Source organism: Macrobrachium rosenbergii, chromosome 13, assembly GCF_040412425.1.
Source record: "Macrobrachium rosenbergii isolate ZJJX-2024 chromosome 13, ASM4041242v1, whole genome shotgun sequence".
Taxonomy (NCBI): Eukaryota; Metazoa; Arthropoda; class Malacostraca; order Decapoda; family Palaemonidae; genus Macrobrachium; species Macrobrachium rosenbergii.
The window spans coordinates 48,909,134-48,933,256 of NC_089753.1; the positions used below are offsets into that span (position 1 = coordinate 48,909,134).

At 37.9% G+C, this 24,123-nt stretch overlaps 1 protein-coding gene across 4 annotated transcripts in view; it reads right to left on the reverse strand.

Annotated features, from left to right (window-relative positions):
- Window positions 1–22,731: 22,731 nt before the first annotated feature.
- Usp32 (Ubiquitin specific protease 32) overlaps window positions 22,732–24,123 on the reverse strand; it is a 186,135-nt gene continuing 184,743 nt past the window's right edge. For all 4 annotated transcript variants that reach the window (XM_067115460.1, XM_067115461.1, XM_067115459.1 and 1 more), the window contains one exon: window positions 22,732–22,911. In XM_067115460.1, coding sequence (XP_066971561.1) covers window positions 22,741–22,911 — 171 coding nt within the window. In that variant the 3' untranslated portion in view covers window positions 22,732–22,740. The remainder of the gene's footprint in view (window positions 22,912–24,123) is intronic.

Sequence of the window (24,123 nt, forward strand, 5' to 3'; positions counted from 1 at the left end):
GATGAGAAAGGACTGGGGGTCTCAAGACTGGGACCAGTACTCCTTCAGTTACCGACCGAAAGTGCAGACGCCCATGAGGGACCAGCTTCTCCAATGACAACAGGTGACCAATGATGACTTGCCATTGCCACGCTTGCTGCTCCTGTCGAGACAGGACCAGCTGTGCTGCCTTCCTAAACCTGCTGATATGAGAGTCTGAGGGGAGGGAAAGACTCTTGCTGCTACCATATCTATCAGCTGGCAGGAAGAGCTGAGACACCTGAGTGCCTCGGCCCTTTCTCTTGCACTGCTCCCAAACTGGGCCAGGGAGAGTACTCTCCAGACCAGATCAGGATACTCAATATTCCATAGAATCTCGAGCACTTGGAACGGCTTGCAAACAAACACCTGAAGCAGCCCTCGTCTTAAGAGGTAGTACCTCTAGGACTGGGAACGGGATTGCAAACAGAGGTCTGCGCTCCTGTGGTTCCCGAAAAACAAAAACCAGGGCTATGCGAATCGGTTTCCTAACCCGAAGGTCAGGAAGAGCCAACAAGAGACCCACTGCCTCCTCGGAAGGAGGCAGTTCCTAGACGTCCAAAGGTATCAAGAGTAAAAAGCAGCCTTCCTCTCCTTCGGCCAACGGAGGTCTGTCCAGATTCTGGGACACCCTTGGACCTCAGGACAGGAAGGGAAGATGCAGCTGAGGACAAAATCGAAGATAAGTTGAAGACGACGGTGGCTACTTCCACAGGGCGGCTTCCTTCACCTTCACACCGACATATTCTACAGGCTGGTGGATACGAAACATCGTAACCTTCAGGGCAGGCAGCTAGGCAGGAACACAACGGAAGTGGCCCAGGACACCACCACCATGAGAAGCAGCAGGCACGATCAGGACAGCTGATGCAGGAGCTACAGCAGCGGTTCGGAAGGCAGGAGCCACCGCAATGGCCAGGAACATCACTTCCACAGGGCAACTTCCTTCACCTTCACTCCGACATCTACAGGATGGCGGACATCTAACCTCCAGGGCAGCTAGGCAGGAACACAACGGAAGTGGCCCCAGGAACGACCACCAGGAGAAGCAGCAGGCATGATCAGGACAGCCGATGCAGGAGCTACAGAAGCGGCTCGGAAGGCAGGAGCTACAGCAACAGATAGGAACGTCACATGACAGTCACCAGCAGCAACAGGAATGATCAGGGCGGCTGCGGCAGGAGACCAGGAAGAGCCCAGAGACTGTCATCAAGTTAACAGGAGCACAACACAGGTAACAGCAAGAGCAGATGGACCACAGATACGTCTGAGCCAGTGCCACAGCATACAAGAAGGCCAGCAGTGACAGCGATAGATCCACATCGGCGGGAACAGTGTCAGAACAATCCCAACATGGAACGGTCATTCCAACAAGGTACTGTGGTCGGTCCCGAAGCAACAATGAAATGAATGTCGGGACTCCATCATGCAAGATATCCCCCTGAGATATCCAGCCAACTACTGTTGCATCTGCGATGCTCGCTGTCAACCTGAAAGAAAAGGCAAAGATGATTAGCAGAGGGGGATTCCTCTCGCTACAAGGGGAACTGCCCGACGCAGCAAGAGGAGGGACCCTAGAAGAGGTCGCTCGACCGCCCAGCCCCCCTTGCAGTCTTCGCCCGACGAGCAAGTGAAGACGGTGAAGGAGAGATAAGGAAGAACCTACAGAGGGGAGGCCACCAAGGGCGCCGTGGAAGCGGAACTTACAGACGATGCCAGCAACCAACCTCCAACCCACCCTGCAACCCTCTAAGTGCAGGCAGCAAAAACAACACTCAGCACAAGTAGGAAGGAAGTCATGCCCTTGTACGAGGAGGGCAGGAGCCCAAGATGGGAATCGAACTCTTACGTCCCGATCAATGTAGGGGAGCGAAGATATTACATCCCAATCTAATATCTCTGAATGTACAGGGGAATGCCTTCAGTATCTAAATAAAGGGCTACTGGAAGAGAAGCTCGAGAAAGAGCGCCCGAAGTAGTCCCCGTCTTAGAGGCAGAACCTTTAGGACTGGGACAGGATCGCAAACAGAGGTCTGCGCACCCGTGGTTCCCAAAACACAAAACCCAGGGTTATGGGAATCGGTTTCCCAACTCGAAGGTTGGGAAGAGCCAACGAGAGACCAACTGCCTCCTCGGAAGGAGGCAGTCCCTAGACGTCCAAGGGCATCAAGGGGAAGAAGCAGCCTTCCTCTCCTTTGGCCAACGGGGGTCAGTCCAATTCCCGGGACCCCCTTGGACCTTGGGAGAGGAAGGGAAGAGGCAGCATGTTCACCTATTTTCATTTCTATTACAGATAGAATTTCATACAGTTCCTGTTATGGTCATTCTAAGTATTAGCTCCACACCTGTTTTTAGATTGGAAACTGGTTTTTTCTCCACTTTTACAGCTTCTGATAACGGAGGCGAGTTTGTTTGTTGGCGGCCAAGTGTCATTTGCCCCCTAACTCTATTCAACAGTAAAGGGGGACTGTGGGAATCTGGGGTTCTGGGTGGGGGGAAAACAGAGAAGTGGAGTGGACATGTTTACATTACGGGGTCGCTGGCTGGAGGGGAAAACGAGAGGGAACCATACGCAAAAGGGAGGGAGCGGCCAAAGTGGGGGGGGTAACAAGGCAGGAAGGAGAAATTTCCTCACGGGCCCCAAAAGCGGGGGTAAGCGGGGAGCGGTGCAAGAAGGGGGTGGGAGGGAGGTTGCGCAAGCGGGAAACGCATCGGGAACGAGTGCGGGTAGAAGTGTAACCCTGGGGGTTGGGGAGGGAGGAAACATTGCCCGGTAAGGGGGACAGGGACAAAGTGTGTGGCCGACAAAAAAAAAACTTCAACTTTACTAGAAGCCATAAAATTGGAGAAAAAACCAGTTCCCAAGGTAAAAACAAAGAGGGGGAAGGCACTTAAAGCTAGCTGGAAGGAGCAACCTGGCAGGAAAAAACAATTTGCAGATAAAAAAAAATGTGAACACCAACAGAACTACCTGGCCTTACCTTAGGGACCGGGAGGGTAGAGATCAGCTGCTGCCTTTAAAAATGTGTGGAACCTGGTGTTGGGGTCGAGGAAATGAATCTTAAAATAGGCTTCAGCCAGGTAGCCTACAAAATTGTACTTCCTCCTGACAAAGCTTGATTAACCGTTCATAGTTACCTAAGTAGTACGCAGAAAAGTTCCAGTAACTGATATAGCAATTAGCGCAAGACACCGGGGGGGGGGGGGTTGCTGAGTTATGGGATCAGACGAATGCGACGTTGATGGAAGGGATTCAGCCACTGTACTGAACAAGAAACACAAAATCTGTAGGTTTTAAGGCATAGCAATGGGTAGCAGATAAGGGATGTGGTGGGTCAAGAGGGGGGGGTTTTGGCACAATTAGGTGTTGGGGGGAAGGGTTTGCGTGAGGTACTTGGGAGGGAAGGGGGAAACTTGCGCAGCTGTAACAGGAATGGTTTTGTTGAAAAAGCTTTGCACTGGTTATAACAGTAAAGCAAAGAAACCATAAATGCTTGAGAAAAATGCAGCTGGGCAAAATGTATCTCTTGGGGTACAGATACGCTTTTGCAGTGTTTAGTACTAGGTTGGCGGGTTAAATGCATTTCGCCGTGTTTAGTAATGGGTTTGGGGAAATGGAATCCCGCTGGTTATGATAAACAGAGAAACGATGCTGCCGTGCGAAAAATGTGTGTAGGGAAAGTTTTTTGTTTTTGGGGTACAGATACACTTTCACCAAGTTTAGTACTGGGCTGGAAGGGTAAATGCATTTTGCCGTGCTTAGCAGTAGGTTCGGGGGGATATAATCTCCCTGCGCCGTGTTCAGTACTGGTCACAGGGGGGGGTACCAGAGTTGCAACAGTTGCAGGTTGAGTTCAACCAAGAACATTGAAACTTACAAGAATAAACTCGAAAGCATTTTTTTTTTTACTGTGTTAACATAGTTTGGGAGGATTACATGCAGGGTGTGTTAGATTCATGCGTAGGGATAACAGATTAACAAGTTACTGCACTTGCCGGATGAAACACGAACCGTTCAAAACAGATGTACCCGTGCCCTGTCATGTGCAGGATGCGTATGTGAACCCCGGAAAATGGACAGCCCCCAAGGAGGGGGACGTGTTAGCAACTTTGAATGGCAATGTTTAGGGGGTTTTCCTCAATGGGGGGATAACAGGGCAACGTGATTAGACAAGTGTTTGGGTGGGTTAGGTCCCCAAACTCAGTTTCCTCAGTAAGGGAGTGAGGGATGAACCAATGGCTCCCCAATAAATGTTCGGGAGGATAGTAGTAATGGGAGGGGATGCCTGTCTCAGTTCATTTAATGTTCTTGTTTGTTCTCTGTTTATTTAGCGGTTTCTCATGTCTGGGGTGCTGTAAAAAGTAAATTTTGGCTGGTTTTTCACGCCTCGTCGTCTACGTCACCCACAACCCCGCTTTCCCTAGGGGTCCCCTAAATTGTAGGGTAGAAGCCTGCAGGTGAGACGTTACATAGCCAAATAACACTCTCCTGGGGGTATACCCCACCCAGAACCCCGCATTCCCATTGGGTCCCCTAGCTTGTTGGTTGGGAGGGAGCAGATCACCTGTCCCCGGGGTATACCCCTCCCATAACCCCGCTTTCCCATTGGTTCCCCTACCTTGGTGGATGAACTTCAGGGGTTAATTACACTCGAGCACCAAATATTAAAGGCAAATTCATAATAAGCAACCAAAAACTGTGGAAAAAGTCAAGTTATAGTGCTGTCGCCGCTGCGTAGCTACTTCATAGTTCTACCCCTTTCATAATAGGTTTCCTTCACGGGGGAAGAGCCCTGGCTAAGTAACACAGCCTACTGGGTTAGGTTAGGTTAGTATACTATGTTACTATAATACTGTTTTCTCATATATATAGGCTATTTCTGTTTCTTCAGGACTTACCTCACTTCTACCTATTAAAAGTTTGGATGTTTCTAGCCTATGTCTCCTTGTCTCAATGTCGTCATTCATTGCAGGGTTTTGGAAACTTAGGGAGAAAGAAGACTGCCATGTTGTTATGGAATGATTCCGTGCATGCTGTAAGTCAGGAATATGTTTGTTGAAAAGCTTTGCAACTGCCTTTAACTTAAACAGTTTTTAAAGCTAATTATGAAACTTTAATTTTTAAATGCTTGAGTCCATCCAACAAATGATACGCCATCTTGGTATTATTTTGGAACCAGCAAAATGACATGAAAATATGTTTTCTAGGTGATTTTGATGTGTTTACAGAATATCACTTCATTTTTGTTAACGGTTTTAGACTTTACCGAGCACATTTGCCCAAGTCATCATGAAGAACACCAAAACCAACATGTTTGCCAAGAATCTTTAAATATGCGGATAGTAGCTCGTTCCTGCAACCTTACTGACCTTCAAACAACGACATGTTGGTTTTGGTGTTCTTCTAGCCAGTTTTTGGTCGGCAGTCGAGTGGGCCCGGGAATATGAAGGTGCTCTGAGTAAAGTTAAAATTTTCGGGAAAATGAAGGTGATATTTCAAAACCCATCAAAATCCATCCAACAAGGGGTTTCTAAAAATTTACGCGATCTTCACAAGACAGAGCATGGGTACGTGTGTTTCGAACGGTTCACATCCCATCCAGCAAGTGCAATAACTTGTTAACGTATGGGTACCCAACTCCACCTGCCCAGGTCCAGTACTAAACACGGCGAAGGGACATTCCATTTGGCCGACAACGAACCGATGCACCGCCAGTATCAGAACCCTTAAAGTGTAAAAAAACCAGATGAAAAGATAAAAAAACTAATATATAGAATTAATAAAAGGGAGGGAAACCATTAAGGTAATTCTAAAGTTCCAACCAGAAGGAATTGGCGTTTTTCTATGTTATTTTACTAAATTTAAGTAATATTTTGTCGCCCGGTTGTAACTAAAGTGTGACTGACCTTTGAAGACTAGACTTGAATTACCTAACGCAGGGTAGGTCTAAGCCGGCATTCCGTGGCAAGCCCGCCCCCAACCTCCTGCTAAAGGCAAAAGTAACCAGTTTTTACCACGTTATGTTGGTATTTTTTTTGGGGTGCGCTGGTTACAGTATTCTATGATGGCCATGGGGGCTTGCCGCGGAATGCTGGCAACACTGGTCTTAAGTTTACAGGTTTACAGTCGACCGACAAAAATAACGGTAAATTCTTGATAGGCAATCAAAATACTATAAGAAAAATAAATTTCCATAGTAATACTCCATGGGGAGATACTGCTTAGTTCTACCACCGGGGTATGTACTTAGTTATGGCCTACTCTACGGACAAGCCGGTGAACTTCCACATCAGCCAAACCTGCCGGTTGGGGATTCATATATTTTTGGGCATTTTTCACTGTCCTAGCTCGATTTAGGGTATCATATGACCGTCTGAATAACCTAGACAACATCTGCGTAAATTAAGACTTACCATCGCCATAAAGGAAGATTAACACATGCCACAACTACGTATGTGGCGTTCTTAGCGGATCTTACTGTCATGAACACGGCGGCAGCGCAGCCAGAGGTGCACCCCAACTTCCGTCTTCGAGCTCGCGAATGAGGTGTTCCAATGTTATTCTGATACATTTAACAATTTCAGGTTAACTTTTTTTTAAGTTAATCTTAATATATTATATGAATAGCACTACTAGCTGAAATTTCGTATGAATTTTTTAATTCCCTTGACAACATTTGTCGTAATTCTTATAATAGAGCATTAAGATGCTTGGATCCATCCATAGGAAGTGATGTTGACTGAAAACTCAATGGAGTCTTTAATTAAATTAAAAAGCATAAAGAATAAAATTAAATAAGTCATCAGTTATGCATAAATTAAGCTAAAGTGTTTTTTATCGTACACATTTCAAGTTATGTACAATCATTCAAAAATGTTTTGCAACATGCTTCAAAATTTTTCGAACAGCTTATAATAGCGACATCTGGCGCTATTTGGCAACTCAGTACCTGCAGTTTCTCTTAAACAGGGCTTTTTCTGATAATGTTGACTGTTGTCATACTTTACTTGATTAAAGGGTGTTATTATAATACTTCAGAGGTCATCGCTGTTCTTATGTTTTAAGTTGAACTATTAGCCTTAATAACATCAACAAATACGACTTTTGTGAAGATTTGCTTGCACATTATTATTAATCAAATTTTTGAATGACTAATCCTATGTATATTGTGAACTAGTGAAACTTAATATAAAATATACTGAACTAGACTAAGAGATTTCACGTCTATTTTTGTAATACACAGAATATAATCATATATATATATATATATATATATATATATATATATATATATATATATATATATATATATATATATATATATATATATATATATAATATATATATATATATATATATATATATATAAAACGCCATTATCATGTGTACTTTCTCATTTCTTGCATTGCTACTTAGGCCTATCATTTTGATGCCTCTTATGAAGGTAACTGAATATATAACGCCTATTTTTGTATTTCTTATTATCTAAGTTTCTAAAGAATTAAAATTAGCAAAAAGTTCAACATTCATTTAGTTAATAATGCTAAATGCCAGCAGTGAAGAGGACTACCATGCTCATCAGTGGAGAATGTCTCCTCCTCACCACAAAAGATGACTCTTACAGAAATCATCGGCCATTGGATTATATTATAACGCAAACCCTAGCCTCTATTCTTTGTGTTTCGCTGATATGAAGTGTTTCTTGGCAGGAGTATGGTGAAATAATATCTTGGTTTCATGTAGCCTGTTACGGATGGTTTGAGCAGCAACTTGAAGGGAGAGCGTAATGTTCTCTATAGCAACACAGGTTGTCAGGGGAGTTAGGCGGAGCTGCTTCAGTGATCATCCGATGACGATCCTTAACAGTAGTGCAACAATGGGGTCGTCCTCCACTTTTTACAATGAATTTATCATATTTCCTCGTTCTCTCTGTTGGTGTATCCCTCTATACATGGTTGTTTTATTTACGCTAAGCAGCCAAGCAATATCCACAATAGAGACATTAGTCTTATGCAAGCTAATGATTGTGGTGCGGCTGAGTCTGTTGCCCATCTTATCGGTGCAAGTGACAAGACAGTTTAGTTTAACTTTCCTGCCCGAATGTGGAGTCACACGATAACATACGACGTTATGAGATTTTTTTCTTTTTTGTTTTTGACAACGATAATGGTTGAATTCTTTCTTTCTTTACCTACAGATAATTTCATTGATGATTATTCGATATTATTTTATTAGTCAATAAGCTTTTATCTGGATTCGAAACATAGTTTCTTCTTTGACTCTTTTGCCCAATCATCTGAAGTGAAGTTTTTCAAAATGCTTCGTCATTTATCGTAATATGGATTTTTCACTCACCATTCTTTTTTATATTGTTAACTATATGATTAATAACCAAAGCCGAATAAGAAAATTACATTTCCTTGTAAATCTCAAAAATAACAAATTACTGTTAGGTGAACGAAAACTTCTGGAACATGTTGCAAAACATTTTTGAGTGACTGTATGTAACAAGTGAATTATTAATAGTTTATTTTATTTTAGGCTTGTTAACTTCTGTGAAATTCTTGTTAATGCCACTGGAGACATCATTGACTTCCATGAATTAAAAAAAAAGTTCCATTAATATTCATCACTATTAAAGTTAGGTTTTTCTTACATAATAATAATATCTAAGGAGTCCTAGACCGTTAAAACGGAAAGCAGACAAACCTTATAAGTACCAATGGGGCGGAGGGGAACAGGCCTAAAAGGAATAGCAAAACGAAACTTTCAATTATGACAGTTCCTCCTTAGAAACTAGGGAGTAGTTCATTCTACAAGCAGAGACAACATTTAGACAGAATTGAAACTATAATGTAAAAGGTTTCATTAACAATTCAGGGATTAAACAAGGCATATTACAGAAAGCATTACAGTATGTTTTTTTCAGCAAAATGTAGAAAGAATTAAAGTTAAAAATAATTACTAACAAGTCTTGGAAGATCTATCGAAGCTTAAAATTTAACGAGAAGCAGCTGTTATTTATACTTTATTCACAAAATACAATATTTCACTCAAAATTATAGCTTAAAACTAAAACTGTAAAAAAAATAATATGTATTCAGAGATAATAACGATAAATTTTGCCCCAAATTTCACAAAAGATTCTACAGTAGTTAAGTTTGTTTGGCAAATCAAGCAGCAGGCCCTTCTTCAAATCCTTTTTCACTTTATCAAAACTAGATCAAATCCTTTGACCCCCTCTCGACATGCCAAAATTATCTGAGTCTGAACTTTCATATCATATCGGCGATCTTTACCACTCTGGCATTTCTCTTGATTTTTTTTTTTATCTTCCAGCCTCCCAGCAGTGTGATCTCGAAAATCCACCTCAGCATCTTCATTTCCGTTCACTCCAGCCGCTTTTAGTAAAAAAGGCCAAGAGTAAAACACAATATAAAAGTTATAGATCATTAAACAGACAATGATTAATGCCACAGGCGCCGTATCGGGTTATCTTAATCTTAATTAGGCCTTCAAACACTGTTAGTAACAAGCCATTATGTCAGCTATGAAGTTTTGCCCTTAAGAAAGAAAGGAGCAAGCCACGATCTTGTGTAAATTAATAATTTTGTAATGAAGTTGCTAGACCTATGGTCTTCTCTAGTCTGGTTGAAACCATCCACTTTCTATTAGCCACCATATATCTCATTCCATACTTCTAAAACTCGTTATTATTAAATGAAAATATGGTCCTCCACGAGAGAGAGAGAGAGAGAGAGAGAGAGAGAGAGAGAGAGAGAGAGAGAGAGAGAGAGAGAGAGAGAGAGAGAGAGAGACTGTACGGATGCAACCTGGAATTAAGTGTTCATAATAGAATTATGATAAAATTGCCGTAAATGAAAGTATTCTAAAGAGGCCTTATGTGTCAGTGGCTACCGAAAATATTACTGTTAATCATAATCCATTTTCTATTCATACCCTGCTCTCTCTCTCTCTCTCTCTCTCTCTCTCTCTCTCTCTCTCTCTCTCTCTCTCTCTGTGTGTGTGTGTGTGTGTCTGTGTGTGTGTGTGTGTGTGTGTGTGGTGGAGGACCATATTCATCATTTAATAATAATGAATGAGGCCTAATTAGCTGGAAGATTATCCCTAGATATTGGCTGACTGTTAGTGTCATATTGAATCATACATAAACCATGAATGTCTCTCTCTAGGAAGGATTTGTAGCAGTCCAATATCTCTCTAATCAGTCGCCTTAAGCACTTGGAATCTTAGATCATTATCTTCAGTCATCTGTATAGCTGATCCTTATTGTATGATAAATTGATGAGCCATCCATCTTGACTCTCATCAGGTTGTATTCCATAAAAAAAATTTCATTTTAATGATTTTACTACTTCTAGGACATTTGACAGGGCCTTGCATAGTACTCTTCTAGCTAATCACCCTACTTTTGGTTTCACTTCTGCGAAAAGTTCTTTTATCAGATTTGTCTATTGTGGCTGCAAATGATGGTGATGCATTTGTATTTTTCCCGCTTCCAGTTATGTTCTTCAGGTCTCTGTTCTTCCCTCCAACTTTTTCTTTTTATCGGTAATCTCCGAGTCCCCCCTCGTTCCAGCCATTCAGAAATATATGATTATACTTTTTGTAAATGTCAGCTCTTCATCTCATTCATCTTTCAGGAACTTGTTTTAAACCTGCCTTAAACTTGTGTACTGTAAGTCTATCAGTACAGATCTAAATGGAATCTCTGGGTGGTGTAGGCATAACTTGGTTTGTTTGAATACATTCTACAAATTTTTTTTTTCGATCTCTGTTTCGTACTTCAACCTTCACAAACATTCTAGAATTTGAGAACTGAACCCCTACAATATATAAAAAATTTTGGGATTAAAATCAAAAGTAGCATGTCTTTGGCTAAGTCTTCTTCCAAAGGTTTGAGTGTAGCCTACTTGTTGGGCAGCACGTAGACTTATGTTCTGGAAAGCATCTCTGGATTTATGTGAGACTTTTCCATCCCTGCCTGGAGTACAGTATTATATTTGGGTTAGATTTTCATATACACATACTTATCTTCTTGAAGAGTAGAACCAAAGAGCTTGTAAAGTCCCCGCTGAGCGAGTCTTCTATGATGAACAACCCGTTTTCTTCGATACCGCTCCTAATAGGATGGGGTCAAGCAGAATCAGCCATATTTTCCTATATAAATTTGTATCTATTACTAATTCATTTGTATCTGCTTCTTTTGTATGTGTTAGAATGCTATGTCGATCCGTGTCAACTCGATTGTTACATTACTTGTATTTATCCATTGTAATTATTGCCAAGAGTAATTGACCTCAGGTCACCGAAATTCTATTGTATTCCTCTGTGTGACGTCCGCACGGCGCTTTATAAGTGGCCTACGTTCTGAATAAAGTATTACGGGCTGCTCTAGAAGCAAGAGCCCGTGCTGGCACAAGACCAGCTAAATGTAAAACAATATGAATAAAGTAGAAATACCTTTCCTCCTGCTCATTCTTTTGCACCTCTTAAAAGCTAATTTCTTTTCTTTGCTGTACAAATGTTACTTAAGGCATTGCTTGCACGAGCTTCTCAGGCTGAAGTTCCAAAAATAGTTTAGGACTCTGCCCCCTTACAGTAGTATTCATTTGAATGGAATGATAATAATAATGCTAATATACAGCACTTAGACAAACTTAGCTGAGCCATTCGCTTGGCATAAGTTTGGATATCACAGTAACTATGGTACTTAGCAGATATCTTTTGTTATTAACTGTCACTAATCAGAATTATCATCATTATTAGTTAGTTTAACTAGACCAGTGATTTGAAACACTTAACTCCGATAGGTCTGGCCCATATGCATTTGTCTTCACTAATATAAAATGATATAATTCTATTTCCTAAGCGGCAGTTCTTTACAAATTTATTAAATGTCATGAAGAGCTTTGAGAAAAAAAAAAAAAGACAAATAGGACAGAGAGAAAGAAAAGGAACAGAAAATATGAAAGAAATAAAGGAAGAAAGAAGACAGTAGTACAGTACTGCCATTATGCAGTAATTGAATCTGTAATTGAATGGTAGAACCTACTGAAACAAAGTCATTTTCCCATTTAGCTTTTATCATAAACCTCATTCCAGACCTGTTGACACAGACTTCAGCATCATAAAGAATTAGGAATTTACTTCAAGAACCCTATGGCAAAGACCAAAATACGTGGCTCTTAAATGTATAATGATAAGAATTAAAATACATGCTATAAGAATTCAAGAGTACTGTACTGTGCTGATATCCTCAAATACTTACGGCAGGATTTTCCATGGTATTAAATTCACAGAGGCAATACTTATCTACTTTTAATAAGCGAGATCTCTTCTTTCTCTTACTTCCTAATGAACACCATATACTTTGGAAGCTTGAATTTCAAGTCCACTGTGGGCTTGTTCCAAATGAATAGGGTTCATCTCCAAAATAATAATAATAATAATATAATAATGATAATGCTTTTTATACTTTGGAACCATTCAACACACAAAGCACTGAACAAAATCAATATATCACCCAAAAACATTTCTCATAGTAGTAGATCAAGTCACATGTTCTGGACCAAAATCTATAGGAAGGCACAGAGGTGATGGAAAAAGGGCAGAGAGACCTAAATCTAATGGGAGTTCAGGTAACAATATGCAGGACAGAGAAGATTGGAGATTATTCTTTGTCTGTTTTGTCATTAAGGAAAAGCAGACATAAAAATGTTCATGATGATGATGTAGGTTGAGCCACACTAGGAGTAAAAGTCTATTTGAAGTTTTGTTGCAATTCTTTATGAGTAAAGGACCTGTCAGCTTGGAAGCACCAAGGAAAATCTAAGAGATAATTTGATTTAGGAGGCGGAAAGATGAAGTCGCCAAAAACCACCTGATTGAATACTAAATGAAGAAAAAATGTGAAATCAAGGGATTCTTTTATTCATAATTTCAATGTTGTCATGTTTTTAATCTAATGAATGGAATATAAAATTTAGGTCTAAGGCCAAGTGCTGGGACCTATGAGATCATTCAGTGCTGACAGGGCAACTGAGAGTAAAAAAGGTTTTAAAAGTGTAACAGGAGGAAAACCTTGCAGTTCCACTATGAAACAATTGTTAGAAGAGGGTAGAAAGTAAGATGGAAGAAAGAGAATATGAACAGGGACACAGTAAAATGAATAAAAGGGGTTGCAGCTAGGGGCTGAAGGGAAACTGCCAAGATCCTTAATGCCTACAGGTCACAATATAAGATGCACTGATGGCACTAACCCCCCAAGGTGATTTTAATCTAGTAAGGATCTCAAGGCTGCATTTTCATCTTGTTTGTGAAACCTGATCAAAGAAGTCACTCATACAAACATGGCAAGAAAAAAAGGGGGGAAAAAAAATCAGGCTATACTGGTGTAAAAGATTAAAGTTCCAAAATGTCAGAATACACTGGAGTGAAAAGCAAATGTAAATGATACCAGTAACAAACAGGACGAAAGCTCCCAACAATACAATGGAAGGGACCAAAAATTACTTCATATATCTATAGGATGCTCTGAGTATCCCCCGCAGAGGTCCTGGGTGCCGGGTTTATGTTGTAATTTATTCCATTTTAATATCGTATGAAACAGTCTCCTCGAATAATCAAAAAATGTCAAAATTCAAGTCATGAAAGCCTAAACAAACTCTGGAAGGTGAAAGAAAGTCAACAACAGATACATGGCCATTATATTTTGTACATAACAGTTAACAGTAATACAATATACAGCAGGAGGCCTCCCGCCTTGAATTACAAAAATTTAGAGCAAGATAACAGAATACACAAAAATTTACAATATATCTATAAATTCAAATATTAATAGAAAAAAATCTGATATATGGTAATAAATGTAATGATAATGTACATTATGAGTATGTAATATATAAATTACAGACATCTTAAAAATATCATATCACAATCAAGGAAATGGAATCCAGCTAACTGTAACTGGTGCAACTGTGTTTACAAGCAAGCTTCTTCATTATCACACAATCCATGCCAACAACTATAATATCCAATAATCACGTCTATTCACAAAGTAAGCAAACACGTACTCCTTGAGAGGCAGAAAAAAACTTATGAGGTATTAAAAAACTCTTATTACTGTATTCAATATGAATACACTCGTGGTCAGTGTAAAGGTCTGATTTGAATTTCTTAAAAACCTGTGAGAGAAGATAAATAAACTAGATACCTGGTATATAATAACTTGTTTCCAAAAAACTTTCTAGTGTATAATTTCTTGCCTTGGTGATGGTGATTGCAATATAAGTAAAAGTATGACTTCTGTTTACAAAACACTATTATGCTCGTAAAGAGTGCAATGTTTATAATGCAATGACCATCCAAAATGGAAAAATTTCCTACGGTTATATTTAGTTAATATTTTAACACGATATATGATGAAAATATTAAAGGTAAACAACCTAATTGCATATGGTTGGGCATTTTTGCATCTGTAGTATTGTTGCAGTCGAAGCTTATTGTTTTTACAATGATAATAATATAGGTAATTAGTGTTATTATTAGTGGTGAATCATGACATCAACACTAACAATGCTACTACAGTATTATCATTGTTGTATTATTGAAGTATTCACGTCAGTCAAACTGTCTTAGCAAAACAATAACAATATCATTAAACACTCAAAGAGTGAAAACCAGATGAATATACCTTTCATAAAAAATAAGAAAGCAATGTATATAACATGGGTGAATTACTTTTCCTGCTATCAACATCCACATATGTATTCCATAACTTGCAGAGTGAAGTGTTGGTTTAGTTTATTTGCTTAAACATCTACTACTTGAGCTTGTGTCCCACAGTCATCCAATGTCTTCTTTTTAAATAGGCCTAACTACTCTTGGCTAAAAAAGAAAAAATAAGTCTTATCTGGGGAAAATTCAATAAAGAGGGAATCTATTGATCCACTACTAAGCATCATTTTATCATTTTTGGTTCTATCTACCAAATATTCTATTAAACATTTTTGTTATTCTTTCACAATCTACAGTGCAGTTCATGTGTGTTTTAACTTTCCCTTTTTTCCTTTTAAAATGTAAACAACAACAGAAATGAAAATTCACTCGTTCTGTCTAGGCAATATTTAATATGAGTGAAAATGTTTTACTCACACCAAATCTTATTTCGACATTTCTACGGAACTCGGGTGACATTTTGACTCGGTGAGCTACCACTTTAACCACCAAATTCAAGTATTAATGTGTAAAAAGCTATGGATATGTGAAGCCAAAATCACTATTCTAAGTGGTCCTGAACAAGTGGTAGTTACAGAAATGGGTATCTCAAAAACACTTCGAATTCCCAATTTCAATAACCTGTAAACTAATTAAAAATCTACACACTTCAGTTGAGATTCACACAAATAACCTTTGGCTTGCACAGACAACCATTTCTCTCATCTCATAAGCCACCAGAGCACACAACCATATAAAAGATGGTGAAACTCATATCAAAGCTGTGTATGATGATGCTAATTGCATAGTTTAATTACAACTGATACGTATGCTGAAATCTAACACTATACCTGAATGACTTCGGAGAGTCAGGGTAGGCTACAAACACACTGACCATAAACAGGAGTGCTACAGTATTAAATCTACAAATATCTAATTTTTTTTATAACATTCTGAAATTCAGTTGAGTTTTATGTGATCTCAGAATATATGAGGAGGTTTTTGTTAACAAAAAAAACTTCCAATGCTACTCGCTCCAAATCTGGGTGATTCAGGCTGCCCAAGTTCACTATGCTAGTGAATTTAAATGTAGCTATCAATACTTTGGAATTATTTTAAAATTTCATGGTTCAATTGATTGCCATGACAATACACATATGACTTTTAGTGTATTACACAAACATGGAAAAATTTATATGACCTTTGCCAAAAACCAATGAGTAATGAATACAAGAATCTGTAATTATGATAAAATGTAACTAAAAATATCACATAACTCTGAAGTGTTATCTAATCCTTGTCTTGAAAAGAAACTGAAATTAAATACTACAAACAATGTGTGTCTATTTGCTCTACCAACGACAAAGAAGATTATGAGTAAGATTCCCGAGAAAAATTGCAGTGATACATAGATATGAGCAACTGGCTAGTCAGGAAAATTTATAGCAGGTTGTGGCAAAAGGAGGAGGGAGATGACCAACAAAAGTTTAACTGATCAGCAGACTTGTGTGACCAATTCTGAGGCCTACAAGATGAGTCTAGAGGTACCTGTTTATTGAAAGTGTCCTGATTTGAAGTTCTTCACCTGCTTCCCTTGAGTGTGACACCTACACAACACTGAACAGACAACAAATGCATTAATGTTATTGCAATGGCATTTGTTAATTTTCTTTGCTCAACTGGTCCAGGTACAAGGCTTGATGTACTCAATCTCCCTTTATTAAAGGCTGATGTCCTAGGTCCTAGAGCCTCTTTGCATTCCTCCAATCCATACTTACTAGTCTAAAAATTTTGCCCAACAAGGTGAGCATTCTGCTGAAATCTTCCTTAGACAAGTCTACTGGAAACCTTCACCTGCAAAGCTGCAACGTTGAACATGTCTGATATTGTTCTAATAATCTCAATTCTTCAAAGTTCTCTGGATTCACACCAACCTCAAAAACTATCAGTGCCACAGCCGAAACGGTCAAACCAAAACAACTGTAGTATTGTCATCAGCGTCTCCTCTGAGGAATGATTTGGGCAGTAGTCAACAGCAATGATGGCTCTTGCTACTTGGGGGGTTGACAGCGCACTATACCTGGTGGCACAGGATTTCACAGCTAACACGCTCAAATACATATTCAAGAACAGGCTTCTTCTTGTTAGGGAAATGATGCACATGTAAAAATGCTTAACAGTGGTAGCAATGTATGGACTGAAGTGGTGAGACCTAAGTCACTATAACAGGACAACACAGCTCAAAAACATATATTTCCAAAAGAGCACAGTGTCATCTGAAGTTGCTAACCAGGGGATACAATTTATGCAACAAATCTCTTCTGCCACCTTTTTAATGTAAATATTTCACTCAGACATGCTACAACCATCTAAAACAAGCACCATTGTCTTACTATTCCGAAAACTTTGAGGCCGTCAGTTTATTTATACCTGCTGAACTACTGCAATGCACTGCTATGTATACAATTTGCAGACTGCTTTAGCAGCATGGCAGCAGGAATTTTCATTAAAGCTCTTACTCTGCTATTAAGATGCAGAATGGAGGCACTGGATATGAACATTAATTTGAAAACCTACTCATTGCTTGAATTTGCTTCTGTGAAGCAAACCGCTCAACAATATCAACTGAAAATAAATACGATTTTCAATATAAGAAGCACGTGAACAACAGGAGAGCATACACCACATGCTTTCTCCTCTGAGAACAGTGAAAAAGACTAAAGAAATGCACAAACTTAGACCTCTGGTCGTACAGAGCAAACAATGGGCAAATACTGCTGTGATAGGGTTGGGAGTCAGGACAAATTTTTTTAGTTACACAAGACAAAGCAGTGTGTGTCTGGTACTGGATACTCGTTCATTAATTTTTCTTCCAACATTCAAGGTCCCTCTACAGTAACAGGTGTTAAGCTATGGTCTTTTAAAGCTATTTCATATGTAAATAAATATTCATAATGAAGAATAACTAAGATTATATGAAAGCTACATGTTCAAAACTGCTGTTCACACTGATTTATAAACTAAACTCTTGAAAAAAAGATACTTTATATTATGATCAACCAAAAGGCATTACTGCACTACATTTAAAGATTACCTCTCAGTGCATACTGGTCTTTTTACTGAATAGAGAACTGTCACATAACATACACATAACTTCAGAGCTATATGATTAAATGTACAGAAACAATGTGCAACTATGTGCATTTGTATAGTTATTCTCATGTGAACTGAATTTAGCAATTCCTATACTATAAACATCACTATTTATGTTCAAAACTTAGAAAACGATATGCATGTTAGCTACACAAGATAAGATATTTAAGTCAAATTACCATAAGATAAAACATATTACTGTACATGAGTAATGGAGCCAAAATTCACCCAGATTACACCAAATACATTATTACATCAAATAATGACTAATATATTCCCTTTCCATGATGCAACTTTAACCTTGGTCAATTTGACACTTACGTGAGTTTATCTAATTTAAAATTCTGCATCTCCCAAGGGTATTTGTGGCTTCGTATTTGAGGGTATAAAAAAGTCATGTATGAATGAGTGACAAAACTATCATGTACATGTATACTTTTGCTGAAGCAGAATTTTGTAAAAACCGCTCTGAAATCCACAAGACTAAACTTGATACATAAAAAAAATGAATGACTTATTACAGACAAATAATGAAGATGAGTGTGTGCAAAAAAGAGGATTTTGAAAGAATGTAAAACTGCCAATTGGAAGGATGGTAATAAAATAACACTGGAAGAAAGGACATTTTCAAATTTTCAGTAGGTCCAAAAGAGGAAAATACCATAGAGAAACCAGAATCACAGAGTGAAGTTTGTGAAGAAAATAGTGATGGAAAGCACTGGAAAAAAAGACTGACAAAGGAATCTTGTAATTTTTGTAAGACGAAAGAGGTGGCTGAATCTGATGTGATCTAGTAAGCTATACACACTACGTTGAATGTGTGAAAAAAGCCTATCTATATAATTACCTCTGATGAAGACTCAAAGAAATACATGAATAATATAGTGGCAATGTATGTGGCTGCGTGGATGGTAGCACAATAGCAGCAAAGATTGAAAAATATCATAGCGGATATTTGTAGGATGTATAATGATATATCTAAACTTCAGTAAGATGAAAGACACAATATCATCCATGAGCAAATACTGAATGAATGTGTGTGTGTGTGTGTGTGTGTGTGTGTGTGTGTGTGTGAAGAAACAAAGATAGAATAACATTCCAAATCAGAAAATAAAGTCGAAAAACAAATAAAACACTTGGCAAAATCTCCTAACAGAGGCATGAGTAATATTATGAAAAGAAACCACAAATCAAAATTATTGTTGGAGAGAAATGACAAACTCATAATTAAAATAATAAACGTACCAGATGGCGAAGGAAACAGGATCTTAGAATGTATAATTTCAATATGAAAACGATGTTAAGCATTGTGGCCTTTAAACACTGAAAGCAGTAAACAATGTCCAGAAAAGTTCCTGTATACAAAGATAAACATAGGAAAACAAAAATACAGGACATTGTACATACTGAATGTTGCCCAAAACTTTGAAAAGGTACTGCATACCGTGGTACAAATGCCAAAAACTTGGACAAAGACAAAAGATATGCTGGAAAACTGATACAGTATATCCCAAATGTGGTCAGTGTTGCAGGCTTTGTGTGTAGTACAATACTACAAAGAACACCTACATATATTGTAATGCATAACACTTTAACAACAACAAAGCCATGTGAAATATGAAAAAGAAAGAATTAAAATAAAGTAATTTAAGTTTAAAAAGAAAGAGAATAATTTACATATTCAGTAGCTACACTGCAAAATCTAATCTAACCTCCCTTGGCCTATAGCCCATTCTTATACAATTTAAATTAAATCCATCAATAATCTTCTGACACTTTTCGTAGACTGACAAGACAGACAAACCAATCAGGCAATTAAATAAATGACCTCTGCCCAACTTTACTGAAGGAGAGATGTACAGTATGTGCTATTGGGAAACAGTCATTCCCCTCTGATGCACTTGAACACTCACCCATCACATGTATTCTGAGAATGTTTAAATGTTTGTGCAATGTGTTAGAGGTTGCTGTTTTGCAACCTGGTAATTTCCAGCCATACAGTCTAAAAAAAAAGTTTATGAAGGTCATTTTCAAAACCCTGAAGAAGTCAAAAATGACGAAAAGTAGTTAAAACATAAACAACAGGATAAAACTCATATCATTCTTATGCTAAAATATACAAACTATATCTCTTAATAATAAACTACAAATAATGATTAAAGTATTCCTTTTCCTGGTTATAAATATGTCAAAAAATTAACACTAAACATTCTAAGCTCAATAAGGTATGGCAGCCATTAAATGGTTTTGCAACAGGGGGTGACTTATATTACCTGATCCACTTAAATAATACCCGGAGAAAAGACTGTTTTAGCTGAAACCACAATCTCTGATCCAAGACTGATATAACGAGTGCATTCATATTATATATAACAAAGCAACTTATCTAAAACAACCAAATCAAAGCATAAAACTCACCCAATTTAACGACTTTGAAAGATATTGCACAACAGGGTAATATAAATTATTCTTCTGACACATTCACAGACATTCTCATTTATGGCACATACCTACATGAAAATTAAGTTTTGCACTATAAAATATACATTTCAGTCCACTCTATCTTTGGCTCTTTTGGTTAGGTACAATATTAGCCCCTCCTTTTTTCTCCGCATAATTTTCAGATAATCATGAACATGTCCTCCATCAGATGTTAAAATAATTATATACCAACACCGTAAATTGTGATAAAAGCGCATGCTACACATGTGAGGGACCTGTCTGCATGTATGGAGTCACAGTTTACATATAATTATCTTGTATCATTTCTAAATAACAAGAGGAATGTTGATTACTATGTCTTGCCAAGTCATAACTCTTCAAAATAAGATAATTTAACCACTAGCAAGAGATTTTTGTCACATCAAAGTAGATTTTATTAAATTTAAAAACAAAACAGCCTGCCATTTGTCCTTAGCAATTTAGTTTAATACAGAACCATTTTAAAGTATTATCAACAATAGCCTAAGGTTCATATATAAATAAAGTTTACAAACATAGCAGAAAGACAGTCATGTGTAATGATTCCGTCACTGACCTTCACAGCTCTTGTCTGACCCAAAATTTGCTTACTGGGAGTGAATTATTATGGAAAGAAAACCTAAAGCAACCTGAAAATGTTCCATACTCTTACATGAAAAAATACTCTGGCCAATGTAGCTCATAAAATTCAACCTCCTAGAACAACAACTCACTTTGATTAAGAAAGGAACCAGCCAATACCGACCATTCTCATGCTGTCTCCACAGTTTCATCACTAAGCATATTTTTGATCAACATTAACAGTACAGTAATGTCTCTTCAGTTCACTGTATATACATGATTAGGTGCTTTATGTAAATAATAAGTGCTATGTAACTTATATGTCCACACAGAAACTCAACAAGCATGAAAATCAACCAGACATTATATAAGCATACACAGGGAATAAGGTTTTTTCACTTACATTGACAATTTGCTTTTATTCTGCAACTTGCATATCCATACACATGGATGAAACAGACACATATCTCCTACAAGAGCCCATTCTCATTCTTTGTTTCAACCCCACAAGAAGGTTATTAGCTTGCATATATCACAGCGAAGGCATTTCGATAAGCTTCCAATATGTTTATGTTGTACAGTACATGTCATACCCAAAGTCAGTTTTAGGACAATGATGTTGGCCTGCTATAGCAATATAGAGTCTAGAAAATTCATTCTGTCCTAGAAAACTAAAGCTTCATATAAATTCTCTGATGAACTTACAGTCAATGGTATTTAAAATGAATAAAAAACCTAAGGACGTACAAAAAATACCCTTAACACAATTTCAGTTTTCTGGTTACAAACCTATACATTTTACAGTAGCTTATTCTTCTACCGGTGGAGCAAGCTGACCATTCCATATTCAATAAACTACAGTGAGATACCAGCATTAGCTGACAAATGCCACTGAACCCCCTGGCATTTTTGTAAACTCAGAATGACCTACTTTCTCCACCAGAGGTGCTGACTGGGCAAAAGTTTAAATTTACAGGTTTTTAAAAAGTGCTGTATCATTTATTTCTTCAGTTGTCATTTTTATAAAAGAGTAAATGTGTTCTGTTTTGTTAATGTCTCTACATAAATTGTGAAAAACTTATTATCAATATAATCTCAGTATGAACTGTGACCTAACTCATGAGAGAGAGAGAGAGAGAGAGAGAGAGAGAGAGAGAGAGAGAGAGAGAGAGAGAGAGAGAGAGAGAGAGAGAGAGAGAGAGAGAGAGAATGTCTATGACCTAACTCCCTGTGTATGTGTATCAGCCTTATGTTTCCTTTCTACAACCCAAATTCACTTCCTTTGTTGCTCCCTTGAATTTAAACATTTCAAAAGACTGCAATATAATGTGACACCAATCAATCAATGTTGTATCATTTGCAATTGCAATACAGTTTTGTAATGAGACACTGAGGAAAAATCAAGAGCCAAAATAATTCCGAATGCCAAAATATAAAAATAAAGGTTAAGACTCTCCCTTAAATTACTATCATCCTAATACTGTTTGAATCACTCAAAAGCATTTATTGGTACAATGAAAAAGACTCTGTGCATAATGATGATGATGTGTCAAATTGGTTGGAAACATTTTACAAAGCAAACACGACACACAAAAACAGACCTAGCAACTGCAAATGAGACCAACAGGACCAACAGAATTTGACAAGATCAGCATTGAGCCTTTATATACAAGAAAGAGATACAACATATCATGAGCACTTTTTTGTTTATATTTGCATTACTGACTTACAGGAAGTCTTGGGCAAACCATTGGAAACGTTATCATAGAAAATCCAGATTTCTTTACTTACATTATCACACACTGTTTTTTATACTCTGCTTCACTTTCCTCATCTAATTCACTAGGGTAAGGAACTTTACCATCAACATTTGGCAAGTATTTATCTACACTGATACCTTCACGTTGGTAAAATAACATGTAGGCGGAGTTGAGGTCAATCTGGGATTCACTTACCTCCTGCAGGCAAGAAAGAGACAATTGAAAAAACATTAACACTTTTTGCACATGCTTGGTTCATAGCCTTCACCAAGATCACCACAATAAGCTATTCTTCATTCTAAATTGTCCCAAAGTTACTTTCTAGGATGATTACTGACAAGTCCAGTTTCACATGAAATATAATTAGACTAGAATACAAGTAAAGTAGTATACAGTATTATATGCTATCTTCAAACCTTTCAATTAGTCTCAGTTCTAGGCCATAAAAACTACATCTCACTACAGTATCTACATATTTTCAAACCAGAAGTAAAATGACAATGAAGGTTTTCATATTTAAGTTTTGTTCATTACTGGTATATAAACATACATGAAGAAGAAAGAGTGTAGTAGTACACTACTTCATAATATTTCGGTAAAAATAAAAGATTCAAATCACGTCTTTTGACGTAAGTAATAGGAGGAATAAATGAAACTGAGAAAGCCAGTTAAAAAGGTAAAAATATGGAAACTTGAAAAAAAGGAACACAAAAAAGTATCAGCAAATATAGCATCAAAAGGGGGACAGTGCAAACTGGTGAAAGAGGGATATAAAAGACAGAATAAGAGTTCTATGGTGTGATAACCAGGAAGATGTACGTAAGAGGGGAGATAAATGGTGGTGGACCATGAGGAAAAACGAGTTTTTTCCTGCAGCTTCTAGAAAACAAGACAATGTTGAGCTGGCCATAACATATAGAACAGAATACAGACTGTAAGCCAAAGGCCAAGCACTGGGACCTATGAGGTCATTCAGTGCTGAAAAGGAAATTGATAGTAAGAAGGTTTTAAAGGTGTAACAAGAGGAAAACCTCACAGTTGCATGATGAAACAATTTTTAGAGAGGTGGAAAGTCAGGTGGAAGAGAATATGAATTGAGGTACAGTAAAAGGAATGAAAAAGGTCACTGCAAAGACCCTTAAGTAATGCCTACAGTGCACCATGTGAGGCGCACTGATGGCACTATCCTCCCCCGGAGGGCCATAATATATGGAAATAAAACGTACGAGTTATAAAAAAATGTTTAACTACACCACTAAATTAAAAACTCATCTCCTATTGGGCTGGCCCGTAAGAAATCAGACCAGAAGTGTTAAAAGGTTATCACAAGAATAATAAACAAAGCATAAAGGGATGCACTGCTGAGTAAAAATTAACAAGAAATTAGATTACTTGAACATGTTAAGAATT